Here is a 21,447-nt window from a genome sequence, read left to right as displayed (position 1 = left end):
CTCGTTGGTGGCCCGGCAGCGCCGCCCGCGTCTCTCTCTCGTTTCTCTGTGTCTCCAGTCCAGGTTTCGCCCGTCTCTCGGGCACCTCCTTTCTCTGTCTCTCTCCTTGTCTCTCCCGCCTCCCCCTGGAGAAGAGGCTGGGGTTGGAGCCCCGGGCCGGAGGGCTCCGGTGCTAGGCGGGGGCCGGGGGCTGCACCCTACAGACGGACCCACGGACCTACTGACCCCGTGCGCAAGAGAGGAGCAGCCGTCGCCGCTTATAGCCCATCACCATGGTAACGCTTGCCAAGGCCTGGACCACCTCCCTCTATATTCTTTTGGCGGGACCCTCAAGGGGATGTCCAGGGCCGACCCCAACCTTTTATGCTGTGACGACCCTCAGTTGCCTGCCACGGCTCTGTGCTTAACTGCCCCCAATGAGCAGGGGCGAGGTAGTAGGGAGGTACAGGAACCTATCCCTGGTGATGGCCTCTCTGCATTCTGGGATGTAAAGTAGATGGTATGAGACGATGACTTGTAAACTTCGTTATTGCCCTATGCCACTGCCTAGATCAGAGCTGGAATCCTTGCTCTTGGGCCTTGGAGCAAACTTGCTGTGGTGTTGCATTTCAGACCTGGGCTGAGCGTCAGACATGCCCACTGTCCTGCTAGGGTTTGGATGTGGATGGGGGTTAAAGGCCCCTCTCAACTCAATAAGGCAGCACAGAGCAGGGGCGGGGGTGGGGGGGGTTGTTAAGGGTGCAGAGTAGAGAGGAAGACATTGCTCACCAAAACTTGGGATGGTTTTGCTATTTTAGACTCAGGGCAGGGAAGTCAGATATGCATATTGTGCCAACTTGAGGTGCTTCCGTGGGAACTGGGTGGGAGGTAGGCCTGCAGGAGGGGACAGAGGGAGAACAAAACCTCCATACTGTGACTTCCTCATCCCACTTCAAGAAGGTTGGGATGAGGCACGCACGCGCGCGTGTGTGTGTGTGTTTGGACAGAGAATGAAAGAAAAGTCTGTTTTCAGGGAATCCCAGCCCAGCTCCAGACAGGCTCAGCAGTCCTGGGCGGATTCACACCCATTCGCAGGAGATGGGGGACCTTGGAAATGGGCTGTGAAGACAGGCCAAGGCTTTAAGTCCTTGACTGTGATCTACCGTATTGAATTTGTGTGGGTTTTCACTATGAGCACATCCACACACAGAAGAATTCTATATAGAGATGTGTTCACACGGACACACGTGTCCTCTCATACATGTCCACCTGCTCTCCCATACTGCTAGAATATGGGCACATGACACAGACATATTGCAAAACCAGGCTCCTAAATTCATACACCAGCAGGGCAGGTGTACACACACGTTGCTCTTGGAACTGTTCGACAATAATCATCGAATTGAATAAGCTAATGTTATTCACTCCTCACCGCAGGCAAGGCCCTGCTCTCGGTCATTTACATGCAGGAGCTCGTGTAACTCACAGCAGCTTTAAGAGTAAACCTGCTGGTATCTCCACCCCACAGATGGAGACCTGAGGATCTGAGAGCGTAGGTGGCTGCCTAAGGTCACCCTACCAGGAAGTCAGAGTCAGGACAGTGTGAATTATGAACCTACTCTCGGCTTTCATGGCCACCCCAGAGCCATCTGCGCCAAGTGGTATTTGCCACACTTGCCTGATTTTGGATATAACTTAGTTATTAGTTTTAGAATTCAGAAACTCTTTGCTGAACCCCAGACCCTAAGACCAAGGGCGAGGCACTAGGTGGCCCTCTCAAAGAATGAGCAACTCTTTCCTGAATGGGAATGATGGACAGATCTCCCTCCTGTTGTTGCCCTTAAATATTAAAGGTTATCACCTGCCCACCTGTCTGGCCTAACCTCTGTGCTCCAGACACTCTGACCTTCGTTCAGAGCCTCATAGTTTTCATACTCCCTCCTGCCAAAAGGAATTATGGGTGGGACCCCTTCCCCTAATGAATTCTATTCATCCCGTACATCTCTGCCCAAATGTCACCTCCTCAGGAAAGCCTTTCCCGATTTTCCCAACTCTCACTCTAGCATGCTGTAATCTCTTCTTCATGGCACCCATCAGAGTTGTAATTTTCATGGGATGATTTGATGAATAGCTATCTAGTATTCTGGGGCAGCCCAGTTTCAGAGCATCTTATGACAAAGGGGTTTAGAATTTATCCCACATTCCCAAAATGTTAGTATTATCATAATAGTTTTTACATATCCACTTAATACTGGATAAGGTATTATAAGAAAATAATAAAGCTACTACTTATTATTTGCTTAATATTTTTCTTTAAATCAATGTACTTTATAAACTTAAAAATATATTTAAATAGGAAATTTCACATCATGGCCTTGAAAAACCAGTATCCATTGTCAGAATAGGTAGTAACTATAAAAACATGTGCAACAAAGGCAAATCTGTGTTAGAAAATTCTGGCTGAATGAGGTTGGCTCATCTTGAAGACTACTTTCTTTTTGTTAAAAAGAGTAGTGACGAGGTATTGAGAGGTGTTTAAGAAATGCTGGCAATGAACTGAGACTTTCTGTTCCATGTCATCAAGAGCAGGGGGTCCCCAATCCCCAGGCCACAGTACTGGTATGTGACCTGGTAGGAACCGAGTGACATAGGAGGAGGTGAGCAGCGGCAAAGGAGCGAAGCTTCCTCTGTGTTTGCAGTGGTCCACCAGCGCTAGCATCACCGCTTCAGCTCCACCTCAGATCATCAGGCATTAGTTTCTCATAGGAGCACTGTCCCTGGTGCCAAAAAGATTGGGGACTGCCAATCAAGGGGACCGAAAGAGAACTGAAGTAGCTTTCTCACTGTGATTTCATAATGAGTTCACGTCCTCCCCAGATCGTCGTGTGGGCCACCTGTGATACCACCCCACACTTTGAGAAAAACTGGCTGAGTCCAATTCTATTCATTCCACTTTGCTAGAGTACCGACTTTGTGTGGTCCCTGAGACCACCTGCTGTGTGCCAGGCCCTTTGTAAGGACCTGGGAGAGAGATGTGTAAGCCCTAGTAGTTCTTGCTTTGGAGGCTTACAGTCCATAGGGAAGGCAGCCTTACTCAGAGAATTCTGTGCTGTGTGATGGCCAGAGGGAGTCCGTCCCTTTGCCTGGAAGCACACGTGTCATGAGAAGAGAAGAGATACAGGTGGAACAGGTCTCTAAAGGGTGGGGGGAGCTCTCCTGGTCCAGGGAGGGATGTCTGCTTCCCCAAATGGGGCACCCACCATGCGTCCTTGGAGCAGAGACTTTCGATGGCCCTTGGATGAATATTTTTTTTAATTTTTGGCTTTTCAATTTAGCAAATGTTAGGAAGTGATTTAAACAACACAGATACATGATAATAAATACGAATAGATTTAAGTTGAAAAACGAATTGACACGGAGACAAATGTGAAGTAAATAATAAACAATATTAAGAAAACAATAAATGAGGACCTGTGAACAGCACGAAAAACTCGTGCATGCAGGATGTGGGTGATGGGGAAGCCCTGGTTAGTATGTCAAGGGTGTTAGAAGAAGCAGGAAAGGGATGCTGGGTGTAGACTCTTAGGCCACCAATGCTAGTCTGAGTTGCTAAGGCAATCGGGAGCTGCTTGAAGTTGTTGACCAGTGGAGAGTCCCAAAGGCCACTGCAGTGGCCAAAGGAAAACCTGGCCTGGTGGCAGGGAGCCTGGGGAAGAGGCAAAAGAGCTGGTAGTTATTTACACGGATTCATCTCCCAGCTCTACCATTTACTGGCAGTAAAGCTTTGATCTCAGTTTCTTAACATGCGAAATGGGAATAAAAATATCTACCCTATAGACTCCTTGGGAAGATGAAATAAAATAATGTGTGGAAAGTGCTTAGTATAAGCACCAGTACAGAAGACTTGCTCAGTAAGAAGACGTTCTGGTTGTAATCGTTATTACGTGTTTTGGGTGGGAAATGGTGAGCTCCAGGGTTGAAGTGACCTGCTGAAGGTCACACGGATGATACATGACAGAGCTGGACTTGAACGTGGGTCTTCTGACACCCACTTGCTTCTTGGTTCACTGCCACTGGGCTGTTTTTCCAGTTTCTGAAAGTTCTTTTTTTTAATTTTTTAATAGGAGCCAATTCTCACTCATACCTCCACCCACACAAAAATAAAAAGGATTTAAAGCAGGAGAAGGTTGGACATGAGTGAGAACTTCTTGACAGCCAGAGCAACAGAATGCTGGTTTTAGAATCTTCAGCCTGGAGAAGTTCGAGAGGAGTGTCTCCGGTAGCTGAGGCTAATGGTCACAACCTGACACCTACTGGGCTGTACCTGGCTCACAGATATGTTTGTTTTGGCCACCCTATAAAAAAATGAGAGGTTTTACTAAAATATCAGTAGACTAGGCAATGCTGGGTTAAGGCGACACTCAACTAAAGCTGATGAGACGGGGCATGTGCCTCAGGCCCCACTACTCCCTATTGCTTCCCTGACACCAAGGATGACTGCCAGGGACTTCTCACCAAAGGGCTAGAGGGGTTGTCTTTTCTTCTCACACTTGGCTCACTCTGTCTTCCATGTCACCTGTCAGGCCCCTGTAGGCATTTACATCTGTGGATGCTGGTTTAGACTCTCCCTGGGCCTGAGTAGGTAGATAGATAAGGCAGAGCTTTCTAAACTTTCTCACCAACTGGGGATTAACTGATCTCATTTAGAAACTACAGCCTAACTCTGAACCTTTCTGGACCTGATGATACCTTGAATTCTAGAATGGCCTTGCTGGAGGTAAAAAAGCCCAATGCCTCTATTTTACACATGGGGAAACTGAGGCCAAGGTCACCTAGTGAGTCAAAGGTGGAATCCCATCCTCCCTAAGCATTTCTGCTACGAAGGAGACTGAGTGTTGAAGGCAGCCCTCTGACAGTGCCAACCTGGGTTCTTCTCAACTCTCTGTCTTTCCGAGCTAGGAGGTGCCGATGCTAAGTGATTATAAGATCTTTGCCTGGTGAAGCAAATGGGTAAATCTGGACCTATAAGAAAAGTTCAGCCCACATTTCAGAAGGCCTGACTAACAACATCTGGTGAGACCATTTAAAAAGAGGACCAGCCTTAAAAACCACACAATAACACTTTGATTTTTCTCTCGATAAAAGCTCTACGAGCTGGTTACAGAATGTTTGGAAAATCCAGCAAACTATAAAGAAAATGAAAACAGTGCCTTACAATGACCCTGGCCCTTGCAGCCCTCAGGGGGAGCCACAGTGAACACTCTTGGATGGCCTCTTGGCTGGCATGCGTTTTCCACGGTGGAGATCAGAACGTGTGGGGATTTTTCCTTTAAAAAATTCCAGTAGTCAGAAGAGGAGTAACCCCTGGGGTGGCGGTGCCATCTGAGAGGGGCCTCTTTCGGGGGTAGTAGAAATCCTGTATATGGGCCTGGGTAGTGGTTATAGGGGTACGTACGTAGGTGAATAGGCATCAACCTGTGCACTTCATATTTGTTTATTTTACTATGTAAAGATAATACTTAAGATTACAATAATAATAGAGGCTCATTGCAAAGACATTGAAACAGAAGTGTACAAAAACCTGACTCCTCTCTTCCCACGCCCGGATGGAACTGCTGGAAACAGATGCTTCTCTATGTCCTTTGGCACCATACGAGGTCCTTGGGAAGGTCCATGAGCATCACATAGGTGCCAGCCCTGTGGGCCGGGTTCGGCTGTTCCCTTTGCGGCCTCCTTCTCTGGCTCCGGGTTGCAGGGGCGGGGGGAACCAGAGGCCGCAGACTGGCGCTGGCTTGTCTCACCTCTTCCTTTCCAGCCTCACACTGTCTTCTGCTGAGGAGCAGTTAAAGGCCCAGCCAGGCTGCGCTCACTGGGAAGGAATGGAAACATGTCGATTAAGTTTCACGAAAATCATTTCGAGGGGCCCATGTCTGGCTGACGGTGTTTGGGTTCTTGTGGTTCCAGGCTAGGCTGCCCGGGTAATCGTGAGTGGAGAGTGGCCAGCTTTCCTTCCTACAGCCTCCTGGGCCCCTTCACGGCATGCTTCCCCCAATACTTGAGCTTATGAGCCCCTGGGGTTCAGGCCTATAACAGGTAATGCTCTGGCCAAGAGCTCGGAGTCCCGTTAACTTGGAACATTCTTCCTCGTTACTGGCTGCCTCTTAAAAGGTTACAGTGTGTGTGGGCAGCTGAGCCAATTTGTGAAAGCCAAGGGCGTCCCAGACTGTGAGCCTTGGTCTGTGAGAGGTAAACAGCTTCTTTAGGACCCATTGGAAACAGCACAGGACAGGCAGCTGGGAAGGCCATTCCCAAGACTGGTGGCCCCGAAGCAGATAAGGCACCGGGTTACAGGGGAAGAGAGCAGACTTGGCTGATCCAGACCTGGGTTGGAACCTGGCTTTGTCTCCTTCTCTCCGATCTTGGGCAAGATCAGCCTCAGTTTCTTTATCTGCAAAATGGAGTGTTTCTACTTAGCTTCTAGTATCATCGTGTGGCTAAGCAAGTGGGTGTGAGCAGAGGGCCTGGGGCACAGTAGGTGCCTGGAGACTGTTGTTATTCTTGGGGTGATGGTAGTAGATTCAGGAAGAGACCAGGAGAGGGAAGATATCTTTGCACAGAGGCTGTGACTTGAGCTTTGCCTGACATGATGAATAAAAATAAATAATAAGCAATAAAAATAACAATAGCAGTAACACCTTTTACTTTTCCCAAGATGCCCTACATCTGTTATCTCTTGTATCTCCAGAACAGCCTCTGAGCGAGACAGGATAGGACCTAGAATCCCCATTTACAGATGGGGAAACTGAGGCACATCAAGGCAGAGCTGGGTTAGCTCATTGCTCCCAGAGGTTGGGATACAGACAGCAGTTGGGACGCACGTTGTCACAGACTAAAGCTAAATAACATGGAATCATGTGGGGAGAGAGTCAGTCCCTTTTGAATTCTCCTCTGACCTTTTGAGGACCCAGAGAGAAAACCTCCCTCTGGGATGATGTCTTTAACACATTTCCAATGCATGGCAATCTTACTTTGGAAGAAAGAAAGAGGAAAGACTTACTGGGCCTTCAGGAGGTGACCAGATGTCCCCAGAATTTGTTTTCATTACTTACTTTTTATTTCTTAAAAAAGTTTATTTTTATAGAAACAGAAAAATTAAAAATAAAATATATTTTATATAACAAGTGCACGTTTATTATGTGGTTATATATTACATGACTTATGTAAAAATATGCTTTAGCTATTCTAATAATAAATATACATATATTTATTTAAATAAAATAATATAAAAACCACCCAGTGCACCATTGGTTTATTTCTGGAGTTTCATTCTATTTGTAGCAGTTGATACTGATTTTTCCATTTCAAGTGGTGGTATAATAATAATATAATATGACCACAAAAATAGCAGTGATGTCTGTTGCTTAATGAGCACCTACTAAGTGCTAGTCCTGTGCAGGGGATTTACGTGTATTATTTCATTCAATCTAGCTCAACTCTTTCAGAGAGGTACTGATGGGAGGAAATTTAGGGGAGGAAATGGAGGCAAATAGTTAAATAACTTGCCCAGTCCCGTAATCAGTAAGTGGCAGAGCCAGAACTTGAACTCGGGCAGTCTGGCTCTATCCTCATAACCAGTATGGTAACAGAGAGTCTCCCTTTAAAATGCAATTATGTAATTTCTTTTATTTTTTAAAGTGAGTGGATTTGAAGAAAAACAGTAAGTGCTAAGAGTACAAATGATACTAGGATATGCTAAAATTCATGAAGGTGACAGTGAATGATTAAATTTCTGAAAACAAAATGAAACACACCTCGCCCGACTCCATGGGACACGAAGAAAGAGACCCAGAGAAGGAAAGCACCGACCCCAGGCGGCACGGTGAAGTGGAGCCCGGGGGAGCCAGTGCCCTGGGAGAGGCCGGGTGGAGTGGGGAAGGCGTCGTGTGTCTGCGTGTTCTCGGATGGCAGACATGGCCTCCAGCTCCCGTTCCCATTCTCACCACTGTCATTAGAATTGCATGGGCGGAGGGTAACTGTTGGGGTTTGACATTACTTGGAGGGGCATTGAAAGAGGTTACCAGGCCAATTGAGACAACCAGTCTGCCAAATTGAAGACCCCTCCCCCCTCAATGTGAAAATAGCCCCTTCTGGGCATGTGCTACATCGTCCCCTCTGAGCTTACGGCCAGGACAGCGCCAGGACCTTCTTTCCTTCGGAGTGGGGGCTATAGACAGCCATCCATTCATTCTGCAAATAGTGATAGAGGACCTACCCTGTGCTCAGTGTGAGTACCGAAGACGGTGTTGACACTGACTTATGTTTACATGCTCTGGGCTGGTGTCCCCTGTTCTACAGCCTCCTGGCATTAGAATATTTCTAAGATTCAGAAATGTCATCTTCTTCCTCCTCTAAGTTCCTGTTTTATTTCCCTATCTATCTCCAGATGCCTCATCTATAAAAATGAAGATTCTCATTTATTCTCCTCTTCCTTTACATCCCTAAATGTTAAATAGACTCAGAGCTTTCAACCAGTCTAGGGCAACCAGAATGGCTTCCATTAGGCTTCGTAAGAGCTGGAAATCATAACCATAGATTATATTACTGTACCTGGGTGAAAACCTCTGGCCTTGTCTGACTTGCCTATTTTACAGATGGGAAGACCATGGTTGAGAGAGGGACATCGTACTTATCCTTCTACGACACTTACTGAGCACCTATTTTGTGCCTGGGGCTGAAGACTCTAGGGGAATAGGAGCCAGTGCTGGCTGTGTTTCTATTGCTGCTGAAGCAAATGTTCACAGACTTCGTAACTTAAAGCAACACAAATTGATTATCAGAAGTCACTCCGGCCTCGTTGGGCTCACATCGAGGTGTTGGCAGGCTGCATTCTTTTCTGGAGACTCTTGCGGAGAATATGTCGCTTGCCTTTTCCAGCTTGTAGGAGCCGCCCGCATTCCTTGGCTCTTCCTCCCTTTTCAAAGCCAGCCACATCGCACCTCTCTGACTATTCTTCCATGGTCACATTTCCCTCCGACCCTCGCCTCTTCTGCATCCTCTTGCACTTTTGAGGAATCTTGTGATTGGATTGGGTCCACCTAGGTAATCCAGGATGATCTCCCTGTTTTAAGGTCAGCAACCTTTATTCCACCTGCAGCATTCATTCTTCTTTGCCATGTAAGGTAACGTGTTCACAGGTTCCAGAGATTAGGATGTAGGCATATTTGGGGCCATTATTCTGTTTACCATTCCTGTCCTCGGGGAGCCCAGAGTCCACTGAGGCAGACAGCAATCAGTGAGGGAACCACTGTGATAGGGACACCATAGAAGCCCAGAAAAGGGGACACCTGACCTGGGGGAAGAAGGGAGGGAGATCAGAGAAAAATCTGCAAGAGATGCGGGCTGACCTGAATCTTGAAGAATGAGACTGAGTTAGCCAGGTGAAGGAGTGGAAGCGAAAGGCATCCTGGGGGAAAGAACAGTTGTGCGAAGGCCTGGAGGTGAGTGAGAGAATGCGTATGTCATTGCGGTGGAAGCATGAGAGAGGCACTGAGGCTGGAGGTGAAGCTGGATTGGTACGCGGTGGCAAGATCACGGGGCATCTGAGTGCCTGGAGGCAGTGGGGAACATTAGAGGGCTTTGAGCAGGAGACTGATGAGATCAGATTTGTATTTGAGAAAGATCACTCTAAGGCCTTGATGGAGAATGGCTGGAAGCGAAGCTGACTAGAGGTTGGAAGGCAAGGAAGAGGTGGTTCAACAGAACAGGTGATAGATGCCTGGGTCAGGGTGGGGGCAGGGAAACAGAGCAGAAGGAGTACGTTGGTGAGCTGCCGGAGGCGAGAAGACTGTAAAAGGCATGGCTGAGAGTTGTTTGCTGGTCACAGAGGCAGGAGTAGGGGGTAGGATGATGAGCAGATTTCTGGCCTGGGAGCTGACTAGACGGTGGTGTCATCACTGAGGTAGGGACATGGTAGCAGGGGTAAACTTAGGAAGGGATTGAGTTGAGTTTGATGTATTGATGGTCTGCGTCTGATAGGCCTTTAGGGGAGGGATCTAGAAGGCAGCTGGATATGTGACACTGGAGTTCATTTATCAATTATATCAACTCGTATCAATTAGTTATTGCTATATAAAAAGCCACTCCAAAACTCAATAATAAAAAACATCCATCAGTTATTATCACTTAGGCACCTGCATGCTGACTGGGGGTTGTCAGATCTAGGCTGGGCTCCACTGATGGCTTAGCTTCAAATGGCAGGTCTGCAGATCTGCCAGGTGGTGGGATGTGGGGATGCTGACCTCTCCTCCCTCTGGCCCTGACCTGGCAACCTCCCCCAATTTCTCCACTCTGCCTTAGACCAGCAGGTAACATTTAGGCAAAGACCTGCAGGAGGTGAGAGAATGAGGATGTCTTGAGGAAGAATATTCTAGGCAGCGGGAACAGCCAGCGCAAAGGCCCTGAGGTGGGACTGTGCCGAGTGTGTTTGAGGACCAGGAATAAAGGCCAGTGTGGCTGGAGGGAATGAGTGAGGGGGAGAGGGCAGGAGAGGAGATCAGAGAGTTAGTAAGGGCCTTAGTCATATGGGGCCTGGGGAAGGGGGCACTATCCTTATTATTACTGCTATGATCACATTTTATCTTCTCCCTCTGTCCCTACAGGACCCCCCATCCCTGGACACAGCCATCCAGCATGCCCTGGCGGGCCTCTATCCTCCTTTTGAGGCCACGGCACCCACTGTCCTGGGACAGGTGTTCCATCTACTCGATTCGGACTTCCAGGGGGACGGGCTGAGCTTCCTCCTGGACTTCCTGATTCCTGCCAAGCGCCTGTGTGAGCAAGTACGAGAAGCAGCCTGTGTAAGTTGGAAGGGTTGCCCTCCCAATGGAGCGGGAAGGTCACTTGGCCCTTTATTCTCTGACATCTAGGAATCTATCACATTTGCACTTTCGCTAGCGGGGAGGAAGGTCTGGATAAAGGGTTCCCTGTGGGTTCCTTGGCCCCCAGGAGCTTGCCCTGGGTCTGGCATTGTGGGCATCATCAGGCTGCCTTGGCTGAAGTGGGGCAATTTCAATGGAAATAGAAGAGAATGTTCCAGACCTTTCCTGGAGCCCTTGAGTCCTCAGGCCTCTCACTTTCTTCCCAGGAGACTTCTTCAAACCCGGATCTCTCCTGGGGCAAAATGGAAAGAAAAGTGTTTTAGGCAGGACTCATTGGCTGCAAATGACAGACCCAGGCAAGGTGATCAGGCCTCAGACCTGAGTTAATTCACTGATCAATCCCCTGAAGGTCCCTATCTCTTGGCTCTGCTTCTTGCTTGCCAGCATCATTCTTACAGGCTAGGCGTTCCCACAAGCCTGGAGCCCAGGGACTGATTGGTCAGGCTTGGGTCCTATGTCCACGCCTGGACCAATCATTGCTGCCAGATGAATGGAGTACCAGGATTGGCCAGGCTAGAGTCATACGCCTACCTCTATGGTCAGAGGGTGGAGACTATTTTAAGAAAAGGGTGGGGAAAGGCCTTTGGAGACCAAACCCTCAGATACCCACTGCTGGAACTTGCCCACACCCTTCATAGATTTGCTGACCGTGCCCTGCTGTGCTGTTATTTAATGCTCACCCTCCTGCCACCCCAGCCTCAAGAATCACTAAGAGGTTCTTAGGTCCCACCAGCCTTTCCTGAATTGCTGATGCCTGTCAGGGACAAGGCACATCAAGCGTAACATGTAAAGATGGGACCATGTTCATCATTTCAGTGGTAAAAAGAAATTGACTCTGGTAGTTAGAAGTTCAGGCTTAGGAGCCAGAATTAGAGATGATTGGATTGGAACTAAAATCATTCATTTAATGTGCTTAGCACAGTGCCTGGCATATAGAGTTTCATACACATTCATTGTTATTGTAAGAGAAGGAAGATTCTCACTGAAACATTTGCAGCCACCTCCTGCATATCCACATTACATTATTTCATGCACATCCTTCCCCATCCTTATTCCTTCTCCCCAACAAGCTATACGACCACCCACTTCTTTTATGTGGCCGTTAAAACTACATCTTTTAATTATAGTCAATTTTGATTATAGGTGAATTTGTGTCACCTCAGAGTGGTGGATAGTAGCGTAAAATTAACAGTATGGCCTCAGGGCTATACAAATGCCAAATTCAAATCCACTCTTCATCACTGTAAACGTGGGGGATCATGTCTTTGCTCTGAGCTTCAGTTTCCTTGTGTGGAAAGAGGAAATGTTAATAACGCAGTACCTACCGCACAGACACGTGCTGCACGGAGCCTGGCATGCAGTAAGTGCTCAGTAGCTGCTGCCTGTTACTATCCTACTTCCTCCTTTCTCCATCTGAAATAAGAATGTGCCAGCCTCAAAGTCTGCCTTTGTAACCACCAGTACCCAGAGGCAGCCAGCCACCCTGAGAGGAAGTCTAGTGGGGACAGACACAGGCGACCGCAAAGGTGAAGGTCTAAGCACAGTCTTGCTTTTTCAGCTTATCAGCTGTGTGACCTACAAGCCAATTCTTTTACCTCTCTAAGCCTCAATTTCCATGTAAGTAAAGTGAGAATAATAATGCCTGAACTAGCTGCACCCCTGAGTTCTCATGAGAGTCAAATAAAATGGTCATAACTGTCATCTCTATAGTGCTTTGTTATTTGTACCACGACGCCGTTGCCGGGCTGTTGTCTCATTCAGTGGAAAGATGAGGAAAGCATATTGCAAACAGCAGAGGTCTAAGTGAACAGGGTAGAATAACCTGCAGACTCCTGAAGCTTTTCCGAGGGAACCAGATCTACAATGTAACTGATGTGAACTAGTTTATCAGTTTGGGGTACAAGTATGGTCTGACCTCATTATTTCTCCAATTAGTAATTCAAGGAAACATCCGCTTAATTAGCCAGAAGTTCAGTGTCACCCCATACACATCCGAATTATATAAGATTATCCTGGATTTACTCAGTCTACAGGAATTAGACTCTTGTCCAAAGGCCAGGCAGAGAAAGACTTGTCAGTCCGGTAGAGTGTTGTTTCTGTGATTGACACAGGGTGTCACTGTTGAATACTGGTCCCGCACAGCCCAGTGAAGAAGCTCAGCTAAGCAGGATCACTAGGTAGAGGCTGGCTCAAGCCACGGGATGACTTGCTGTGTCTACCTATACACGGAGTTGTCGGTACCTTCTGTTTAAAAAAAAATTAAAAGTTCTGCCTCACTTGCTATATTGTCACCACTAATACGAAATAAATAAACAAATAAATAATACATATACAGGCCCAGAGAAGTGGAATGTCTTTTTCAGGGTCATCCAGCAAGTTACTGGCAGGGTCCGATGTCCTGACTTCCCACTCCGCGTTGCTTCTACTTCACTTTTGTAATCTCTCTACTTAAAAAGAGAAGGGTATAAAAGCAATAAATGAACTTTTCATTTTTTAATTGAAAAGCCCCACAGTTTTCCCAAAAGGAAATGTTGTCAAAGGGAGAGAGAATTCATATTTATTGAACATCTATCTACCTATTATATGCCAGGGATTGTATCAGGAATTAAAAAAAAAAAATTGTAATTATTATTGCACGTCGTCTTCATACCAGTCCAATAATACCAATATGTATCATTATTCCTATCTGCAGATAGAGAAAACGAGGCTCGAAGGAGTTAAGTTATTTGCACAAATAAGCAATTCAGACCTTGGAACTCATGGCTCCCTAACGGGGAGGGCTGAGGCTTGAGCTGGGCTGAGAGGACGTTTGGACAGTTGGAGAGAAGGGGGGAGCACGAGTCAGCAGGACGATCCTCGTGGGGGAGGCACTTGCTAACTAGTGCCTCACACTCAGAGCTTTTCTCCTTCGGGCCAGTAGGCTAGCAAGTATTTTCAAGGTCAGGGCCGGGAATAGAGTGAGGCAAGAGGCACCAAAGGTGCAACATTTCAGAGGTGCCCACTCTCAGGACCGTGCGGCTCATGGGGCCTCAGTGTGGGGCCTCCTCAGATGCTGCGTTCTAAGTACCTCTCCTGTGTTACCTGTTCAAGATTCCTTCTGGGAGAAGGAAGGATGCAGACCATGGGTGGGGCTTTCAGGGCCAGATTCTCTGACACTGTCCCCTTCTCTCTGTAGGCCCCCTACTCACACCGCCTCTTCCTGCACGAGGGCTGGCCGCTGTGCCTGCGGGATGAAGTCGTGGTCCACCTGGCACCCCTCAATCCCCTCTTATTGCGGCAAGGTGACTTCTACCTACAAGTCGAGCCCCGGGAGGAGCAGTCCGTCTGCATTATGATCAAGTGCCTCTCCGTGGACCTCCGCACAGTGGATACAAAGCCTGTTCCTACATCGTCCTACCCTATACTTTTCACCCAAGAGTGGTTGGAGGCCATCAATGGTGACTTTGAGGGAAGTCCCCTACACAACTGCCTGGTAGCTTCAGAAGAGGGGATTGCCCCTGTGCCCTGGACCAAGATAACCAGCCCAGAGTTTGTAGATGACAGACCCCAAGCAGTGACCATTCTCTCCCCGACCGGGGATTCCTTTCAGTTAGAGGCACTCGATTTGAGCAGCCCTCAAGAGCTGCACCAGGCCAGGTCCCCAGAAAGCCCGATGCTTCTTGGCCAGAGCTTGGCCAAGGGTAAGGGCAAGATACATGGGAACAAGTACCCAGGACTCATCAAAGTGGAGCAAGCCGGGCCTGGGGAGGCAGCCTTCAGGATGGACGATGTGGCCAGCCAAGACTTGGAGGGAGATTATGTGGCTCTCTTGGATGATTCCCAAGAGAGCAGAGGAGGGTCTCCCAGGAGGGAAGCAGAGACATCCAATGGCTGTCCTTCAGGAGCACTGGAGGTGCTATCCGGAACTAAGGAAATCCTTTCCTCTCAAAGGATGCTGCCTCTCTTGGGGGCCAATGGGGAACCTTCCTTGGAAAAAAAGGCTTGTGTGAAGCCAGCAAGCTTGGAAGAGGAGCCCTGCATTTTGGGCTTGAGGAAAAAGGTCAACCATAAAGCCCCCTCCCACAACTCAGAACGCCAGCCCCAAGAACCTTACCTCAATGTCCTCGAGAACACACCGCGCTGTGCCTCTGGCCTCAGAACAGGTGTCTCAGAAGAGCCAGCTGCCTCCAAGATGCAAGGACCTCTGGGAAACCCAGAGAACACGGTCCAGCTCAGGCCTGGACCAAAACAAGCATCCTCTCCCCGGCTGGGCCCAGCTTCTCCTCCTGCAGCTCCAACCCTTGAAACTGAGATGGAAAAGAGGACTAAACAGGGAAATGGGAGATTTCCCCAGCCTGAGGCCAGCCCTGGCCAAAACACCTCCTCCTCCAGATCCCCGACTCCTGGGCTCAAATTCTCCTTCTTGAAGGGGCAGAGGCAAGCCCTCATGCCCTCGGGGAAAGCCTCGCTCCAGCACAGTGGGCCCTGGAAGGTCTTGTGTTCACTCTACTCTCCCAAACCCAACCGAGCCAAGTCCTCGGGGAAAGGTAAGGTGCCCACTCATTCAGCTGAACAGGGAAACTATTCTCTGGATGGGATCAAGTGACAAGATGGTACAGGCAGTCGGGGCAGAGACCCACCTGGGCTGGCTTGGTCTCAGGAGTTTAGAGTTTTGGGTGGCATGTCAAGAGCCTTGAAGTCTTTTGGGTCTAGAACTGAGCAAGGTACTGTGACTGTGTTATGACAGCTCGAGTCCACACCCCAGGCTCGCCACACACTGGCTTAGTGACCTTGGTCAAAGATTTAACTTCTCAAAGTCTAGGTCTCCCTCTCTGAGCAATGGGGATCTCTCCTGCCTCACAGAGTTGTTTTGAGGTTCAAAGAGACATCAGAAATAAAGAGCTTAGCACAATGCCTGGCAAACAGTAAGAGATAAATAGTTGTAAGCTTTAATTAGTAGTCAGAAGATGAAAGAGGAAACATCTCCCCTGGGTAAATCCGTCTTTTGCTCAACACCCTTTTCTTTGTTGCTTTTCTCCAGCTGAGACAACTCAGACCAAAACATCTGGTCTGACTGCTGACTTGGGCCCACTGACCGGAGGAAAGGCTGCTTTCCCAGAAGCTTCTGCAGGCCCTCCAGAAAGAGGCCCCACCCTGCATGAGCCACCGGGGCCTGAGCCCAGGATTGGGGCTCTGAGTGTGGAGATTGTCCACTCCAGGATAGCGTGCCTGCCAGGTCCTCGGGATGATAGGGACAGGTGGAGCCGAAGGGGAGGCAGCTGCTGTTTGTGGGGGAAGACAGGGAAAGTTCTGGAGGCCTGTGTTCTGGACAGAGCCTCCCTGGGACTCAGGCTCCTCGTCTTTCCAATGAAGGAGTTAGATTATATAAAAGCAGTTTCTAGGTGTCCATCCAAACATCCATCCATCCCAACATCCATCATCCATCCATCTACCCATCTAAACGTCCATCCATCCTACTTTCAGTGAGGCACCCAAGGCGTGTGTCTTAGGTCAGGTTCCCTTAGAAGCTGAGCCAGAGACAGGGATCCTTGGGAAAGTGATTTATTTTATTGAAGGTTGCTCTCAGGAGAAGGGGAGTGAGGGAAGCAGGGCAGGGTGGGGGAGGGGCGATGCAAGGATGTGGCCTGATCCCATGGGGTGGGAAGCTCTGGGGCATGAATTACAATTCAGAGCGGGTTCTATGGTAAGGTGCAGGGGGCTGGCCTTTTTTTTGCCTGGGTCCATCGGTCATCAGTCCAGGCTTATCCTGGGATGGAATTGCAGAGTGAGCCCATGATCCAGTTCGGCAGAGGGTAATTCTTCAGAGGAGGGGGCATTTAAGAGCTATTTACAGCCAATACTTAAACTGCTGGGTGCTCTGGCCTGATGAGGGAGTCTAGATAGGGCATTAACAGCATCTAATACAGAGGACATTATCATTCCTGTTTAATCTTTATTCATTTTTGCAATAAATATTTATCGAGCACCTGCTGTATGCCAGGCCCTGAGTTTAGCACTGAAGATTCAGCAGGAAACAAGTCTGATGTATTCCCTGTTGTCAGGAAGTCTACATTCTAGTGGCAGAGAAAATTCAACAGGTTATGAAAACTCAGTGTAAAAAAATTGTGGCCATACAGGGGGCTGTGGGAGAACAGGTATCTGCGTGACCCCAAAGCTCATTCCATGAACTTTACTGCCTAGGGTGTCCAGGACAGAGGGGGTCCCGAGGAGGCCAAGGCCACACCTCTGCATGGAGGGATTCAGGGATGACTTTCTGTGGAAGTGGATTTTCAGCTGGGTCTTGGAGGATGGATGAATAAGAGTTCAGTGTTCACAGAGGGAGGAGAGAAAGGGCATTTCAGGCAGAGGCCCGGAGGTCACAGAGCAGGTTTCTTGGACAGAGGGTGCTACCAAAGTTCTCACTGTGCACGTGTGTTCCCTCTCCTCCAGGCGGTCGGGACAAGGTGGGGCGGCCCCTGCTTCTGGTGTCGACCACCCAGGAGGCCTGGGAGGCACCATGGTGCACAGTCTCAGAGGTCACCAAGCTGCTCTCCTATCTGTGCACTGTCCCCAGGTAAGAAGCTGGGCCAGCTGGCCATTCCATCCCCTCTGACCTCTGAGCCCAGGACCAGGCACCAAGTGAAGAGACACTATATCCTTTCATCCAGTCATCTTTCCCCAGAGCCAGTCCCAAGCCAGACGCTGGAGGGAGAGCAGGACATGCTTAGTCCCCACCACTGGGGGTTTTCAGGCTGGTGAAGGAGACAGATGGTGTGCAAGAAACAAACCGTGGACAAGCAATTCTAAGGGGTTGTTAGTATGGTGATGAAAACAGGGTTCTCAAACTTTAGCATGTATCAGACTCTCCTGAAGGGCTCTTAAAATAGATCCGGGCCTCACCCCCAGAGTTTCTGATTCAGTAGGTCTGGGGTGGGACCTGAGAATTTGCATGTCTAGCAAGTTTCCAGGTGATACTGATGCTGCTGGAATGCAGCCCACCTTTTAAGAACCACATTGTAGAGTGAGAAGGGCAGGGAGACTAATTCCAATTGGGACATCATGGGAAGCTTCCCTGAGGAGGTGATAATTGAGCTGGCATCTGAATCATAAATATTTGTTGAACAAATGAAGGGTGAATGAGTGAGTGAATGAATGATGAGTGACCCAGCTGATTTCTAACACCCCCACCCCCACCATCATTCAGACTTCCTGTTGGATTGGCTGGAGAAGAGGCACCATCTTTTCTTCTGAGTCCCAGCTCCAGCCAGAGTGGCCTCAGAAGTGGTTTTTGCTTGAGACTATGGTTATAGACCCCACTCCAACCTAGAGATCCTGCTGCTGGGGGTAGAGGGAGGAGGGACTGATGGAACCCTTTGGAACCTTCTCCACGTAACTCATCCCATTGGCGCCATCACTGCCACCTGCTGGCCAGTAATTGTTATTCCTCTTTTCCAAGGCTGAGTGGTTTTTCTGGCCTGACAGGGAGATGGGACCCCCTTTTCTGTGCTGAGAAGTGGCCAGCGTGATAGACAAAACGCTGGAATCTCACTGACTTGCTGTGTGACCTTGGGTGGTAACTTCCCTTCTCTGAGGTTCACCCGACTAAAGGGGATTACCAGGTGAGCTCTTAGATCCAAATGTGGTCACAAAAAATGGGTGTGAAGTGCAGCATAAACCATGGAGTGTGGTGTGCATGAGGTTCCTGTGTGCTGGGCTTGCTTCCTGCTTTGAACCAGAATTGCTGGCATCTGCTCTGGGGCCCAGCTTCGTGCTGGGACATTCTAGAGACCCAGATTCTCCTCACATTGGGTCCTGTGCTTTAGGGGCCTCCAGGCTGGTGGTGGAGGCAGGCGTGGAACAAACCATTCTCCTAGCATGGGCATAGCCAGTGGCAGGTGAGGTGTGGGACATGAAGTTAGAGACCTGGTGTCACTTCTGAGAGCCTCCTCTCACAGCTACATTGCTGCTCTGTGCCTCAGTTTCCTCTTGGAGAATAGTAATAATAGCAAACATTTATATCCCTCTTACTGAGTTCTTTACAGTAATGAATTGATTGGTCCTCGCCTCAGTGCCAGGAGGCTGGCATGAGTATTATCCCCACTTGCAGATGGGAAATGGACTCCCAGAGAGATGAAAGAACTTACCCAGGTGACCAGATAGGACAGCAGGGCCACAACTCCATCCTCATGCTGGCCACCTCTGCTTTCGTCTGTGAACTGACTAGTTGTGAAGTTTGAAGGCAGTTGGGGTTATTTTCCCAAACTGCTTGATCGTCAGAATGGCCGAGGGCAGTTGAAAGCACATAGACTCCCTGGCCGCACACCTTACCTGCCAGCCAGATGTGTGTGTGTGGGGGCGGGGGACAGTTATGGGGTGGAGGTGAGGGTGAGGGATCAGTATTTTAACAAGTTCTGACAACTGGCCAGTTTGGGAAATCCTAAGGTAATCACTGAAAAGTGCGGAGTGAACCAGTGAGGGTGTTTTGGTTTCAATTAACAAATTCCAATTCGAAATGTCTTATCTGACAAGGCAATTTATCATTCTATGTCTCTGCCTTACAGCTCTTTGTAAGACTGTCTTTTCCAGAAGTCCCCCAGCAAACTTTCCCTCACATCTCATTGGCTAGAAATGTCACATGACTCCTATCTAAGCCAATCAGAGGAATTGGGTCCCTGTTGGTCTCAACCAATCATAAACTAGCCCCTGGGTGTGAGGGAGCCATGGTAATATGGAAGAAGTGGGATTCTTGAACAAAATGAGAGTTCTGTCCACACAAGAGGGGTGGGTGAATGCTGGGTGACTCACCCACTGCAACTGGGAGAGTAGCTTATAGTTTATAATTGTTAGGGTGTAAGAGAGGGCTGTGCAAAGTACTGTGGGAGCACTGAAGAGGGAGCAATGGGTTCTGCAGAAGAATCATGGAGGGCTTCTTTGAGGGAGGGACATTGGATTTTGGTCTTATAGGATGAAGAGTCCACGAAATAATCAAGGCTTCCAGCAGCCAGTTTTCCTTGCCTTCCACTAGGTCCTTTCCGCTGGAAAGCCTGGTCCATCCAGCAAGACTGTCAATTCTGTTTACCACCCACAGGCCGGAAGATAAAACAAAGGGGCTGGCGGTTGTGATCGATGCCAGGAAGCAGCCTCCACACCCTGGGCTGGTCAGTGCCCTGCAGGCCATCCAGGTGAGTAGGAGGTGGAGAGCATCAGCCTAACCAGTCTTGGGAGCAACAGAGGCCTTCTGATATTTGTGAAACCCGGGGAGCTCAGAGCTGGGTCCAGGGCTCCTAGGCGGGATCTCCTAGTTGCAGCTAGCAAAAACTCCACGCCAAACAGGCTTAAAGACAAAGTTAATGTGACTTGACAGTCCAGGAGTTGAAGCCAACTTTGAGTAAGGCTTGATTGGGGGGCTCAAATATTGTCACCAAGATCTAGTTCTTCTCTCTCCATTTACGGCCCCATTCTCCTGGGAGGGTGACCCTCTTTCTCAGCCAGGCCCCCCTTTTGCTGGCAGTCTGGCTCTAACTGCACATGGTCTTTCATTCAAGTCCAGTAAGAAAGAATGAGAGATTCTTTCCGCAGAGGTCCCAGCAAAAGTTTCTTTGTTTCTCCTTAGCTCCAGTTGGTTCAGGGGAATGTGACACACTGACTGGCTTAGACTTAGGTCACATGACCCTCATGAACTGAGAACAGGGGAAGGAAGAGATTCCTAACTAGCTGGTATGGGCAGCAGAGCAAATTGAAGTTCAGTATATGCTCACCTCTCTATACTATATAGATGGGGAAATCGAGGCCCAGAGGCGGCGGGTCATCTAGGAAATTTGCCGCATGGCTTGGATCTGCTTCTCTCTTGAGAGCCAATGTTTGACCCTCCAAACATACCATACGAGGGTCCCAGCCTTGGGAACCCCCTGCCCTGTCCCCGTGGCCCATTTGCTTGCGCCTTAGTGGGGAGGCTCAGCAAAGGCCTGAGCAGAGCAGCTCTGATATGGTTTTCTCTGACAGGCTCTGGACCCAACCTCCATCCGTGCCATGCTCTTCCTGGGGGAGAAGGAGACTGCTATCCCACTGGAGACATTACCTGACGTTCAGGTGAGAAGGAGGCAGCGCCGGCCAAGGTGGAGAGAAGATGTTGGGCTTTTGCTGAGCTGGGGTGAAGAAGTACACAAGTCACGATCTAGGAGAGGCTCTGAAATAATGTAGTGTTGGTCAAGAAATACAAGGCCCAGATGCTATGACTCGTTGGCCTTGTCCCCATGGCAGGCATTGCCAAATCAGCCACAGAATTATTTCTCTCTGGCAATCCTATCAATGCCTGATAGACACCACCACGTGACTGAGAGCTGCACGTGACATGCAACCTGTCTGAAAAGCTTCATCTAGTCAACCCCTCCCTCTTTGTTTTTCAGGTGGGGAAACTGAGACTCAAGGCCACACAGCAAGCAGGAGGCAGAGGTGCCTTTTCTACCTGACCTTCCTGTATTTCTCTCCCTAGTTTCTCTCAGCATCTCCAATTCAGATGCAGAGTTGACTTGGGACTTTGCAGAAAAGAGCC

The 21,447-nt window shown here is 49.0% G+C and overlaps 1 protein-coding gene across 1 annotated transcript in view; it reads left to right on the top strand.

Moving 5' to 3' along the window:
• Positions 1 to 36: 36 nt before the first annotated feature.
• KIAA1755 (KIAA1755 ortholog) overlaps positions 37 to 21,447 on the top strand; it is a 39,455-nt gene continuing 18,044 nt past the window's right edge. Inside the window, exons 1-7 of the mRNA XM_011366597.2 lie at positions 37 to 275; positions 10,638 to 10,835; positions 14,092 to 15,442; positions 15,937 to 16,131; positions 17,346 to 17,469; positions 19,984 to 20,077; positions 20,898 to 20,998. Of these exons, the coding sequence (XP_011364899.1) occupies positions 273 to 275; positions 10,638 to 10,835; positions 14,092 to 15,442; positions 15,937 to 16,131; positions 17,346 to 17,469; positions 19,984 to 20,077; positions 20,898 to 20,998 (2,066 nt within the window). The 5' untranslated portion in view covers positions 37 to 272. The remainder of the gene's footprint in view (positions 276 to 10,637; positions 10,836 to 14,091; positions 15,443 to 15,936; positions 16,132 to 17,345; positions 17,470 to 19,983; positions 20,078 to 20,897; positions 20,999 to 21,447) is intronic.

This window comes from Pteropus vampyrus, unplaced genomic scaffold, assembly GCF_000151845.1.
Source record: "Pteropus vampyrus isolate Shadow unplaced genomic scaffold, Pvam_2.0 Scaffold125, whole genome shotgun sequence".
Classification (NCBI taxonomy): domain Eukaryota; kingdom Metazoa; phylum Chordata; class Mammalia; order Chiroptera; family Pteropodidae; genus Pteropus; species Pteropus vampyrus.
The sequence above is the reverse complement of the archived record's forward strand: the minus strand, read 5'-3'. Positions and strand labels throughout refer to the sequence as shown.